Here is a 14016-nt window from a genome sequence, read left to right as displayed (position 1 = left end):
AACATGTTTTCCACACTTATTTCCCCTTCGAAACAAAATCCACATTATTTCATCAACATGTGAATCCTCAAAACTAGGAATTAATGGGGGCTGAGGGAGTAAAAACATATTTCTTAATTTTAAATACTAGAAGGCTGGCTTGGCATATATTCATTGCTTCACTACTGCCACATAATGTCATTATTCCAATCTCATGCCAATAAAACTACCTCGTACAATGTATCTTCTTGTGTTGTGTAAGTATCCTGGACTGAGCTTTCTATTTGTATTAATGGTAATAGGATAATTTTGATTAACTTAGTAATTATTAATAATTAAAAATGAAGTTGTTTGTTTTAGTTTCACTTTTTCTGGAAACATTGTAAACAGAAAAAATTATGAGTAAGGGTGTTCTGAGGATTGGTGTGATTAAGAAAAGGACATAATGAGGATACAGTAATTTTGACAAAAGTCCACAGATTACTATAATGAAAAATTCTATTTTCATTATGCACCCACATACTGTACATGATATATCCTTAAATTACAAGCTTTTGCAAGGATCCTGAACATATTCTGGAATATTCCTAGGAATCTCTCACACAATAATGGAGCGATGAAGATGTCTTTTATTTTCAAGTATTCTAATTCTGTAAGTATTTATGTCCCATTACAAAGGATTAACAAACCACATCCCCAATGATGCAAATGTTCAATTACATGTGAAACCCAATTTCTACCTACATTTGTTTATAGGGAGTTCAGCTGTGTTATGTGATAGGATCTGAAAATTGATCACAGGGAAACAGGTCCTGAGAGCAAAAGTGACGAGGAACTTTAATAATGTTCACGAAAGTAAGTAGAAAAGAAGCCAAAAGCACTGGACTTTTTCCTGAGGAATTCAGTTGTTCTTGATATTGAGAAATACAGGCCCTCTGTTTAGAGTTTGAAGTGTAGAGTGGGTTGTCTCCAAGAGGAGGCAAGAAGGATCAATACAGTCTTCTGATATGAAGAATAGAGCCATTTCTCCTACTTGGTATGGGATACTCTGAAAAATCTTAGCAATCTGATTAGACAGTGAGATGTGGACTAATAAATCCTACAATAAAAGGGAATATGTATTGATGATGCCCTTCAGCTCATTCCAATCATAAATGTAACTGACTGCACATTTTTAAAATTAAATAAACTTGAAATAACTTACTTCTAAAATATACTTTTTATTTAAAGAACCATGAAGCAATGATCACATTATTTTCTCTGTATTTTAAAACTGCTAATTAAAGATATCACTTCTTTCCTCTCCTCAACACTGGCTATTATATAGCTCTTTATTTCACAAAGAGAACACAAACAACACTATTTTAGAAGATGATCCCAAACCTGAAAGGGGTCATAAAGCTTCTATTACTGTTGATGGTAATTAGACATGTATACTGAAGGGCAAAGGATCAGCGTTCTCTGTAAGCTGAGCACTTAGGTGACCACTGAAGAGATTCAAATGCTGCCCAGCTGTCAGCATGTGTTTGCACTGGTGGTGCACATCTGCACATGCCTCAGTATGCATAATAAAATGTATTCTACACACAGATGGAAAATTTTAGAGGGATCATTTGAAAGGATCTCAAAATATTTTCACTAGGTCTGCTGATTCAAAATGTCATAGAAATTATTCAGATAAAGGACAGCAACTCGTCTGAATTGCTGGATGAACATGTCAAAATTTAAATTACATATCTGTATATCATAAATATAAAACAAGATATTTTATCTCAGTATTTGGCAAACTACTCATACTGCAATCCTTTAGTTAACAGTGTTACAAGAAACTTTCAATTAAAAATTTAATAAACAAACAGCCTTAGGCTTCATCTGTAATGTATCACAAAGTATAATAGTCAGATATCTTGAATTTTATACATCAAAAACTGTAACATATCCATTAATAAAGAATAAGGCAAATCAAAACAATGTATATGATGGTATTAACATACCTTGAAGATAAGCAAACAGAGACTTTCTTCTAAATAACAACTAAAACATATTGCTGCAAGCTATAATGGATATAACTGTTAATCCAATACACCTTTTATACAAACCCATAAACACACAAGTGGAAAAATAGCACAGATGTTCATCTCTAATGCAATTTCCATTCAATTTCCTAAGTGCGGTCCCTGTGTGCAAACTAGCTTAACGTTATGTTTAGCTTGCAAATTCTTTTAATAAATAATGAGCGCAATAAAACTAGTAGATCAATAGCAAGCTGAGAAATCATAAAAAATGCCTTTTGTGTTCAGGTTGTTGCTGATTTCAAAACTTTAAGCCAGAGACTGATCAATATTACTTTTTCTTTTTAACCCATCACATAAAGAGACTAAATGTAGCTTATCTGCTAAATGCCGTTACCAAATATCAGCCACAAGAAACTTGATAAGATCATTAGCTACTATTGCAAATGAACATTTTAGGCCTAAACATACACATTATATTATACACTTTTAAACAGAAAAGGTGTTTAAAAATTATTAAATAACAATAAAATTGGTGCTACTCATTTGTTCTGGTCCTTTGTACTTTCGGGTGGTGGGCACCATTTATAACTTTAATCAAGAAAGCTTGGACAATACACTAACAAACAAAATAAGTTTAATAGTGCAGCATGGCTACGCTCTCTCTAGGGGTAGGCATCTGACCAGGGGGAGGGTGCAGGAGTGGGCTAGGGGCTGAGTGTCTGGTCAGGGGAGAGGGGGAGGTAGGGAAGAGCAGGTTGAGGGTAGATGTCTGGGCAAGGGAAGGAGCAGACTGGGGTGCAGGGTCGCAGTAGAAGGGGTAAGTGAGGGGGCTAGAGGTGCGAGGTATCAGGTTGGGGGAGTATGAGAGAGTCGGCTGTGGGTGAAGGGTCAAGAGGGTGCATGAGGGGGTCAGGAAGTGCAGGGAGAGGGAGAGTGGGAGGCTGCACAGCTCACAGCTCCCGGGCCCCCGGAGCAGTGGGGAGGCTGTGCAACTCCCATCTTCCCCCACCCTGAAGTACTGGGGAGATCAGAAGGAGGGAGGCCATGGAGCTCGCAGCTTCCACCCAACACATCCACCCCCCCTCCTCACCCTCCCTCCCCCCCGAGCATTGGGGAGGGACAGGAGGGAGGGAGGAAGGAGGAAGGAGGCCGGGCAGCTGAAGGTGGAGGGGTGGCGGGATGCAGAGTGACATGATGATGTCACTCTGCTGTCCTGCAGGAAAAAAACATTTGATATATACACTAGGAGGCAATGCCCCTGCTCACTACACTCACCAACCCTTCCCCCCCGCCCCATCTGTGGAGGCAGGCAACCCCAGCCTCTCGTCCCACCCCAGGGCCAGGTCCATGCCAGCCCCAGCCTCTCGGGTCGCCCCGCAGCCGCTGGGGAGGGAAGGACCAGCGATGGTGTCAGCCCCGGCCTTTTGGCCCCCGACCTCTCCAGTCACCAGGGCCGTGCCAGTTCCTGAGGGTAGGAAAGCCCGGCTCTCCTCCTGATTGCAGGGGAGGGCCAGGACCACGCCACACATAGCCGCTCACCCCACTCCAAATGCCAAGGAGGAGAGGTCTGGGGACTGTGCCAGACCTGGCCGCCAGGGACGGGAGGGCTGCACCAGACTCAACCGCTGGGGAGGAGAGATGGTATGTGGGGCCACACCAGAACCGGCCGCTGGGAAGTGAAGACAGTAGGCAAGGCCAGCTCTTCCTCCTAGCTGCCGGAGAGGACCAGGCCATACCAGCCCTGGCCTCTCAGCTCCCCACACTCCCAGCAGCAGCCAGCCCCAGCCTCTCGGCTCACTCCCAATGCCCTCCGCAGGGAACCACTGCCTTGGGCCAGAGCCAGGAGCGTTCAGGCTGCTGCCTGCCAGGTGCTCCAACCTCAACTCCCTCCTCCCCCGCAAGATTAGCATGCCAGCACCGGCTTCCTGCAGGAGAGGAGAAAGCCCCGATACACTGTGCCAGGTCCAATTTGCGCTTCCCTGGCGCCGAGTCTTGGGATTTTCTCCTCTCTCACATCCCCTGAAGGAAACCAGCACTGGCATACTAATTTTTCAGGGGAAGGGGGAGTTGAGGCTGGAGCTCTGGGCAGGCGGCAGCCCAAAGAGCTCCCGGCTCTGGCCCAAGGCAGCCAGGGGTAGTGGTTCTCCACTGGATCCCATAGCGTTGGGGCCCCGAGCACAGTGAGGAGCTGCCGCTGCGGCCACCTGGCCCTACTGCAGAGAGGCAGAATATGCCCAGGCCAGGCTGCCAGGCAGCTTTGCCATCTCTGAACAGTGTCTGGGACAGGGAGGCCATGCAAGGGTGGAACCTGTGGGACGCCAGAGTGATGTGATGATGTCACTCTGTCGTCCCATAGGCAACACTTTTTTAATATATATGGTTGGAGACAAAATAATGTACGGACACAAGACATGTAATCTTCCTAAGGTTGCTAGTGACTGGAAACTTTACATATATGAAGACATATGCAAAAAAGGAACTTAGTTATGCCACCCAAGAAGAAAGAAATGCATGTGAATATAAGTTCCATTAGGATAGTAACCTTCCCTGAAATGTTCCGAGGTACCAAAGTGCACGACTTAGTAGGAATCAATGTTCCTAATTCACAGATTGTAAAATGAGAGGAAAATGCCTATTACCAAGTCATTTTGGATAACCATGCTTCACCAGTAGGGAATCAAGATCAGAAGTGCACTACCCCAAAGGAGAGTTCTAATATCAAACAGGATAAATCTAAAGCACTGAGAATTATTACATACTTGTTGTGCTTGTTGTACTTGATAATCCATGTTTAATCGAAAATATAAAAATCTTGCCTTAACTTACCCCAAAAGAAAAATGCCATGGTATTACAATATCTCTAATGTACTTTTGATACAATCTAAAAAATCTCAAATTGTGGCTGTTTATACCATATACATTGCTATTTATACATGCTATTGTTAATGATGTTTTATTCTTGTTGCCATTACAGTTTTTATCATTAGAGTACTTCAGATAATGATGTGTTAAAAAATATGCACTCTCTTGTTTACATTACTCTTCTTGAACAGAAGAATATTCACAAAGAACTCTGCCAAAAAAGCAAGAAAGAATACTGACAAGTGCCCTGTTAGACCAATATTTTAGATTTAAAGATTTATATTTTTGTTCATGACTTCAAACATAAAAATTATATAGTAATGCAAGAATATGCAGAGCAAACAATCAAGGCCCTGAGTTCAGTGAAAGAAAGATGAGGCCCAAAATTATTGATACATTCTGAGAAAAAAAATACATGTACAAGTCAATTCTTTCCTTGATACTTAGCAGACTTATCACTTTCAGAAAGGAAATCAAATGAAGGGTTTAGCATTATGCTCCAATTCCAAAGACAAAGGTTCATATACTAGCGATATCTATTTAAAAAGTTCTAACTCACCCCTTGCACTGATCTCAGTGCAAGTTTCACTTAACCAAAACCAATTATCACCTTAACACTGGGCCTTTTGATTGGGGTTCTGGCATCATGAGAAATTCAATTTGTAAAATTTGTTCAGCCAGGATCTAACACATATATATCCTAGTAAAATTCTTCATACAACTGTTATAAAATATGTAAAAGTAAACAATACTCTCACATTCAAAAGCTATACAATATGTAATACAATTCCCTGACATAAGGATCTTTTCCTCTGGATGGCAACTGTATTGAAGATCACTATACACTTTTACCTTTTAAAAAAGCACATACATGTACCCAACAGCAGCCCATATTCTTCATGTATAATTCCACGAATGAAGAGCTGGTCACTTGAGGAAGCGTTGCAAGTTTAATTCTATAACACACATTGATATATTGGATAAATAAAGGTATATGTAACAATGTTAAAGCTTCAGGTAATTTGTATATACTGCATATTTCTATTACATATGCTGTCCTTTAGACTCAAACTGGATCTGCTGTAGCAAGAAATACTAACGCCATCAGCATAACTCTACAACAGCTGATTTTTTTCCCACTTATCCTCAAAAGATTTAATGAATGGAAACTAAGCCGTTTTAAAATATACATATATTTACATGATTACTCCTTTTATGTTAACATTTTATTTTTATAAAGATATGGAAAGGATAAAGTCGATTAATAGATTAGATGAACATCTCCCAGGGTTCACCACAAATCACAAGATATTAATTTACCTATTAAAGAAAAAAACAAGGAAGGCCACTAAAAGAAAACATAACAATACCAGTAAAAATAGTGTTTAATGTAGCTGGGAGATAACAAGAACCTTCTATGCTTTTGAGCTTTTTCAGAATTTAAAATATTAGATAAAAGTAAGAATATGCCATCCTATTTTAGGATCCGTGATCTTACTACAGGTCATAAAAACTCTGAACAACTTTTCAAATATTTCCAGCAATAAATGGTGAAGTAATAATGGAAACACAACGGACTATTTGCTTTCTCTTTTTTATCAAACAACACTGAAGATGGACGCACTATATCCAAAAGAAATATATTAGTAAGGATTAAAAAATTAACTCCATCTTCTAATCAATTTGGACACAATTCTATTCTATTTATAGGGACACCCAGTCTTATATTACTTATTTTAGTCATTCTTGTTACAGTGAAATATTAATGTTGAGAAAAGGGTTACACTATTAAAAAGCTATACTACACTTGGATTTTAATATTGATTTCCACCATTTTGCAATAATTAATCATTCATTATAAATTATATATGTTTAACTTTGTATTACAGGGCTATCAGGAGGTTAATGTTTTCCACAAAATAATTATTTAATTAAGTTTATATTTTCACCCTGTTCCAAATGACAATTTAGTTATATTAACAGAACTCAAAAAAGGGATACCGCCACTTTAAAAGCTTCAATCTCTTTGACATTGCTGGCAGTGTATGGGAACATTAATGCATCTGTCATGATAACAAGCTAAGAATAACATCTAGACATCAAACCGAGCAGAGAATCCATCTGAAGTGATTCATTCAGATCTGTCTCATTGATTTATTAAACACAGGGCAACATCTGCAGCCTCACAGAGCCGCCTGGCAAAATTAATGCAAGATCAATTCAAATGGAAAAAAGTGCAAAAGAGATAAATCAAAACACAATTTGCATGCAGTTCCACAATCAGGCTTATTGGGTGCAAATGCTCTATTTCTTTCCCAAAGCAAATGAGTTTAAAGGTTGTTTTATCTTTTTAGAATTGTGTGATTTGAAGTGACAGTGAAGAGTTCTGCAGGTTGAAATGGTGAAAAGGGAAAAGAAGAAGAAATGCTTGCAAAGACCTTTTGAATATGCAACAAGAATATCATTAATACCTAATTGTTTTGCCTTTTTGTCTTTGCTCCAGAAACACAGTATTTTCAATCTGAAAAAGTTACTCTAGAAAATGTAAATAAATGTAGACAGGAAAACTACTAAAAGGTTTAGCTATTGGAAAAAGCCCATTACGCTACAAATAGAAAGCTCTACTGCTGTCAGAAAAATAAAAAATGTTGATTGTGGTTTCTTCAGATTAGATTTGCCAATAACATGTATTTTAATATAGCCAAGGACTTTGAGACAAATAAAATAACTTCAAAATGTCCAAAGATGATCATCTTTGTTATTTTTCCAAAATATAACCAGTATTTCCTTTTAAAATAGAAAACAATTATTTCTGTATTCTAACAAAGTCCACTATGCTAGCACAAACCCTCAGTAGAATGGAATGTAAGTAAATCTCCTTTCCACAATGAAAAAAAACAACAACAAATTGACTATTTTTATTTTAATGCATCACCTCCTAAACTAACAAGTTTTGGCAAGTATGAATTAACACTACATATTTACTTAGACAAAGCAAAGTAGTTTATGGAAGTGTAAGTGTACATTTAAAATCAATATACACATGGGAAGCTCTGTGCAGTGGCACGTGACTGGATTACTTTAATTATAATCTTGACATCGTTCTTCTAATAAAAGACAAAGCATTGTTGACTATGTGGCCGCTTTTAATAGACAACGTAACTAGATCCTTGTTATGCCATGAAATAAAATGTCTGCATTTTATTGCATGGGTTCATTTCCAAAATCTTTAATTGTTTGTGAACAAGTTAAAGGAACAAAATATAAGCTCAACAAAATAGTTTAAATTTGACACAGAAAATAAGTCATGTGTTGCTCTGCATCTCTCTTCACCTGAAAACACTTTCTTATGTGAAAATAAGTCAGAGCAATACTATCACTATAGACTACAGGATTCATCTAATACAAATGCCCAGAAGAATCTTATCAGAAATATTTTGTTGATTGATTATGAATCATACATATGTAATTTGGGGTCTATTACAAAGTGTTAAACAAATTTTCTTAATGTATTTGTATATTAAGTCATATAACAGCATCCTTTTCTTTTAAATATTAGAATAAACTTTGTAATGCTACAGTCAGAATTAATCATTTGTTTTCTGATTTCAGTAATCTTCCAAAATATCACAAATTATTTCTTAAGTAGGTTTTGTAAAAAGACTCACTCATTCTGACCCATGAAAAGGTTAAAGTTTTATTTCATGGCTCCTAAAAATAAGTTATATAATGATGGCTAATGATAAGTATGGTTCAGAATGCTGTGTATAGGAATGGGTGTACAACATTTTAATTTACACTACACAAAAATTCTCATATAAATTGGTTGAGTATTCATACACACAACACCAATGCTATATACATTAAATGGAACTTATAAAACTTCACTTGTACATGCATAGTTCTTAACAGACCAGTACACAAGTTCAATTAAGAAAATATTGTGCCACATAGTAAGAGTGAGGAAAAAATGTTAAATATGTCCAATCTTTGATTAATCTCTATGGCTGTGGTTTCATTCTAACGAAAAAGCAAAGCTGGATTTTTTAAAAATCACACGAATAATACAGAAAGTAAACAAAATTTCAACTGTGAGAACTATAATTACTTTTCCAGAAATTTGAGTCTGACTCGGAATTTAAAATTATGTTCAAATGCAATCTGCTATAAAATTGGTTTTGTAATTTGGGATAAGAAAGGAATGTACAACATTTTGGAATTGCAGGATATAGTGCTTAAGAAATATGATAGAAAAAAATCTAATTTTTCAGTGATATCACAATCTTTCCTAACACTATTTATAGGAATATAATAATTTTACATTGTATGACAAAATTCACCTAAAATGTATTATATAATTCATGGACTGCATACAGTAGTGTCCAGGATTTGATACATTTAGTAAGAGAGGAGAATTTCATTACATATGACAATTTATCTATTTTCGTTAGGTATTTCTGGATATGAAATATATTGGTCTGGTCAATAAATAATTTGGCAAACTAAGTGTTATGTTTTAAGCATTTCAAATTAATTAATATATTACAATTAATAATGTTAAGCTGCAGACATTCAACTTTAAGATAATTCATTTGAAAAAAGTTTGTTTCACACGCATTCTTAATCACATTGACTATCTCACTGTTAGATGTGAAACTTATCTTCAAAAATATCTTGGTAGCAGTTATTTCTAAACAGATGAAGAAACATTTTATTTCCTTAATTAGGTAAAAGGGGCTTATACACATACACTTTCTCCCATATAATCTTTTAAACTGAGAGTTGCTTTTGCCCTTGGACAGGTATGTGCTTTATTTCAGTCCTGTTGGTCTCTTTCTCCCATGCCCTAGCCATATCTCTCATCTTTCTGAGCATCTTTTGGCTTGTCTGGCTGCATCTTTCAAACCCTCCTACAGCATCTCTTAGTGACTATGTCCACATTTTGAGATCCTCTGCCCTTGTCTCTCAACCTCTCATTGCATATCTTACCTAAACTCCCAGCCCCAGTCATGTAAGTATGATGAAGAGCAAATTGAAATAAACACGCATTTCAATCTTTTGCGCATCTCATGCCATTTTTGTCAACATGCACATATCTACAAACCATGTGTGTAATCATCCATTCAGTTGCATAGTTATTTATTTCTGCTAATCAAAGTGGTCATTTTGTGTCAAAGAATGTGATTCTGAGATCAACCTGCAAGTCAGATTTCAAAATCATGTTATTTTAATAGTTAGGGCACCAAGATTTTGTGATTCTTTTGCAAAAAAAAAATTTAAGTACTAAGTATGCTAAAGGTTATGGAATTTTTTTCCCATCTTTTTCAAATACTGTGGTCACACAACTTATACATCAAAACTTTAATGTGTCAGTAGCTGTGAGACCACAGAGGAGTAGGACTTGTTGAAATAAATGGGAATCAGGAGAAACTGAATGCAAGCAAGAAAAAGAATACAAGTCATATAGACAGAGACAGGAATGGAATTGAAACAGCTCTGAATGTCACCTTTATCACTGAAAAAAAGACATAATATTAAAACATTGCCATGCAAAAATCAAAAGCCAATGGCAATGGGAGCTGAATCAGACTCCAAATAAGTGAAACAGGACTTCAAATTTCTTTCTGTGCATGCATTTACTTAAAACATGGAACTATTGCATAGCAGACTCTAAGCATTAAGAGCTAATCATCTGTATTCTAATATAGAAAGTTAACTTTTCTCTGATGTAAGCCTAAACAACATACATGTGAACAGTATATGCAACGATAACGTTTCTTGCTAAAACAGAAAGGTGAGTCTGAGTTTTTCCCCTAGAAATTGCTGAATGTTAAACTACTGGATGTCAGCTAGAGTTCTCTCTCATAATTTACCCCTTCTTACTACATATTTCTAAGCCCAGAAAGTTTTTATTGATGAGATCATTACCATTTCTAAAGCAAAAACTATGAGGTCACAAACAAGGATTATGACCTCACTTATGAACAACACAGTAGGATTCTTCCGAGAATACGATCAGTTTTGAGTTTAAGTCTTAAACACAACAGGACAAGGGCTATACCACAATATAGATTAAATAATGTACCATTATTCTAGAGTTATACTAAGCAACAGTTTGTCTATAAACTACACACAGCACACTTTCTTTGGCTATCATTATTTGCTAGACTTAGGAGGACTGCTTCACAAGTTATGTTAACAATTCAGACAACTAGAAACTATAAGTTTTAGGGAGAGAAAACATGCATGGCTAAGAACTTAAAGCAAAAAGCACTAAGATTCCTTTTTAGGTAGTCATTTGAAAGATGGCCCTGATACAATATCTGTGAGAAGGTGCAAAATCATTTAATATAATGTGCCAAGTTCCTGATTAATGCAGCTAGCTATGTAGCACACAGATTCAATAAACGAATAGCAAGAAAGTTCAACATTTTAAGAGTTTTGTGCAATCACCTGTACTAAATCACTTCCCTTTCTTTAGAACAGATATGATACAATTTATTACCTCCTTTACATCTAACTCTGCTACAATCCTTTCTGACAGCACTCATGTTCCTACTGCTTCCGTAGTTACAGACAGTGAGTTAAGCTGACCGTATGGTCCAGAAAACTTGCCTGAAAGTTTCCCAAAGTGAAGGGAGCATCCCCATAACACTACCCCATTCACAACTTGGCTATTCATGCCAATGTGGGATTTCCGTTTCTAAAGCCTTGCTCTTGTTGCATCCTGCATCTCCACCCTCTCTAAAAAAAATGTCATCGCAGGCTAAGTGGCAGTTTGCACGCTATCAACAGACCGTCCCGTCTAGCCGCGCAGCGGAGCCCCACCATTAAGCCGGCAAGGCGCTCATCTGCCCTGAGACAGAAGCTGCTGGACTGGAAGCACCTTGCGAAGCGCACTAGGGAGCACTCCGCCCGAACCCGGGGAGGGACGCAGCGGGCTCAGGAGAGCTCAGCCGCAGGCTCTTTGATCCATTTACAGAGCAGAGCCACCAGCCGCTCGGGAACACGCTCATCGCCCGCCTAAGGCTCGGGACCCCCGCGGAAAGAAAGTTTTCCAGGCGCGAGTGCGTCTGCCCAGCGCTCTGCCCGCCAGAGCGCAAGGTGGCCGGTTACCCGCCGTGCCTGGAAGAGGCTGAGCGCCCTGCTTTGCCCTAGGCCGGCGGGCGGCCCCGCGCGGAGAGGCGCAGAGCCGCGGCCCGGAGCGCCAGCGAAGTTTACCGCTCACCTGGCGTTGGTGCAGTCGTTGTACAAAGTTTCGAAGTCTTTCCTGGTGATGAGCTTGCAGCGGTTCACGCCGGGCTGGATGGCTCCCAGCCCCCGCAGGATGCGGACCTGCTCCACCGTGCACACCACGGGCGATATATCCAGCCGCTTCAGCTTGGTGTAGACCGTGTGCAGCCCCCCCACCAGGTGCTTGAGGAAGAGGTCAAAGACCTGCGGCAGGCAGATCAGCTCCTGCCCCTCCACCAGGAAAGAAGCCACCTTCACCCCGTGCAGATCGACCATCTTACACTCGCTGCTGCCGCCGGCGCCGCCCGCGCCGCCGCCGCTGGAAGCCAGGAAAGTGTTGACCAGGCTGTTGGTGAGCCGGGGGGACTCGGCGGGGCTGGAGGAATAAAGGGGCTCTGCCCGGAACAAGCCCCCCGGGACTCCCACGCTGCCGCCGCCGCTGCTGGCGCCGCTGGAAGTGGCCGAGATGACTGGAGGCGCGGAGACAGCCATGGTCACTCGGCGCGGCTCAGCCGCGCGCCCTGCCGCGCTCCCTCTGCCCAAGTGTTTGCAACACGGCCCAAAACAGAGTCTCCCACTCGCTGGCGCACGCAGCAGCCGCTCGCTCAGGGCCCTCCCCACCTCCGCCGGGGAGGGGGTGGAGGAAGAGTGACAGCCCCCTCCAGCCAATGCGCCTGGCCCGCAGCAAGCGTGGCCCCGGCTAGTGGCTGCTTGCAGAGGGGCGCTGGGGCTGCCGCCGCTGGGGAGGGGGAGTGGCGCGGAGCCCTGCCTCCACCTCCGGCCCGTCGCCTCCGCGCCCGCGGACCAAAGTGACCATCTGCCAGCCTTCGGTCACCTGGGGCTGCCGCTTCGCTCCTCGCCGCCCTGAGGCAGGTGGCCACCTGTCTGGCTTTGCCTGGGTCCGTCCCTCCTTTGCAGTTCGCAGCAGCTGCCCGAGGATGTCTGCCAGGGTGCTCAGCGTGCACTGCCCGGCACCTGCTCAAGCCTGTGGGCGCAGGACGATCCGCGTGTTTTGTTTTTGTGGGGTTGGTGTTGATTTGGTTTGTATCTCCGTGCAGGCAACTTTACCAGATAGGTGCGTATGTTCTGCCCCCCGCCCCCTTTCCTCAAGAGTTCGCAGTAGGCTGATAGATCGGTCCCCTGCTCCCTCTGCCTGCCCGCTAACCCCCCCTTGTGGTTCACTGCTCCTATCTAGCGTGGACCTTTCCCTTCCCCCCTTACCTCCCCATCAGGCAACAAGCCATCCCCTTTTTTTCACAAGTCTCCTTCCCTTTGTACTTCTTGGGCCCTTAGGGAGACCAGGGATCCTGAAAGTGTCTGGATATTTCACACTTAGTACCTAGTCACTCTGTGCCCCCACACACACATCTTGCATGTCCTTCTCCATGATCCCCTCCCTCCCACATTTTGTTGCTTGCAGGCTATTTGTCCAATTTTAAGCCAGTCATTTTTCTACGGTTTGCACTGTCTGACAGGAATATAAAACCAGACATAATTTTGGCCAGTATCATGGTGGATACCATGAGACTGCTCGCAACAGTGTGACGTCACACATGAACATAGAGGGGTTGGGATGGTGTGCTTTGCAAAATGGTGTCCTCCATGCAGCATGAGTATGCCAGCAGGGGCAGGATCAGAGAGTTCCAGGAATCCCATATTCGGCGGTTGCATCAGTGGCTGCCCTCTTCATTGACTACCTGCCCTGCCTGCCCCTGCTTTTACTGTCTGTTGCCTCCATCTCATCTGCCTTCTCTCCTTGCTGTTTGTTTCTGTTTGCCTCCTTTCACCCAGCCCCACTTTTCTTCTGCACTTGCACATTCTTCATGCTTGTGATTGCTCTCTTTTGTTTGAGCCTCCATTCTCACACACACTTGTATATGGCCACCCAACGGAACTTCTTGTGTAGCTCCCACATCCTTCAGCCTGG

At 41.1% G+C, this 14016-nt stretch overlaps 1 protein-coding gene across 6 annotated transcripts in view; it reads right to left on the bottom strand.

The window, feature by feature from the left end:
• Window positions 1–13183, bottom strand: part of DACH2 (dachshund family transcription factor 2) — a 673780-nt gene extending 660597 nt beyond the window's left edge. For 2 of the 6 annotated variants that reach the window (XM_014569658.4, XM_075940745.2), the window contains exon 1: window positions 12085–13176. In XM_014569658.4, coding sequence (XP_014425144.3) covers window positions 12085–12581 — 497 coding nt within the window. In that variant the 5' untranslated portion in view covers window positions 12582–13176. Of the gene's footprint in view, window positions 1–12084 lie in introns of all 6 variants that reach the window. The other 4 variants (XM_075940749.2, XM_014569659.4, XM_075940744.2 and 1 more) reach the window with 4 other exon arrangements.
• Window positions 13184–14016: the final 833 nt, after the last annotated feature.

The sequence above is a fragment of the Pelodiscus sinensis genome, chromosome 13, assembly GCF_052426305.1.
Source record: "Pelodiscus sinensis isolate ZL-2025 chromosome 13, ASM5242630v1, whole genome shotgun sequence".
NCBI lineage: Eukaryota > Metazoa > Chordata > Testudines > Trionychidae > Pelodiscus > Pelodiscus sinensis.
This window is presented reverse-complemented; position numbering and strand designations above follow the sequence as displayed.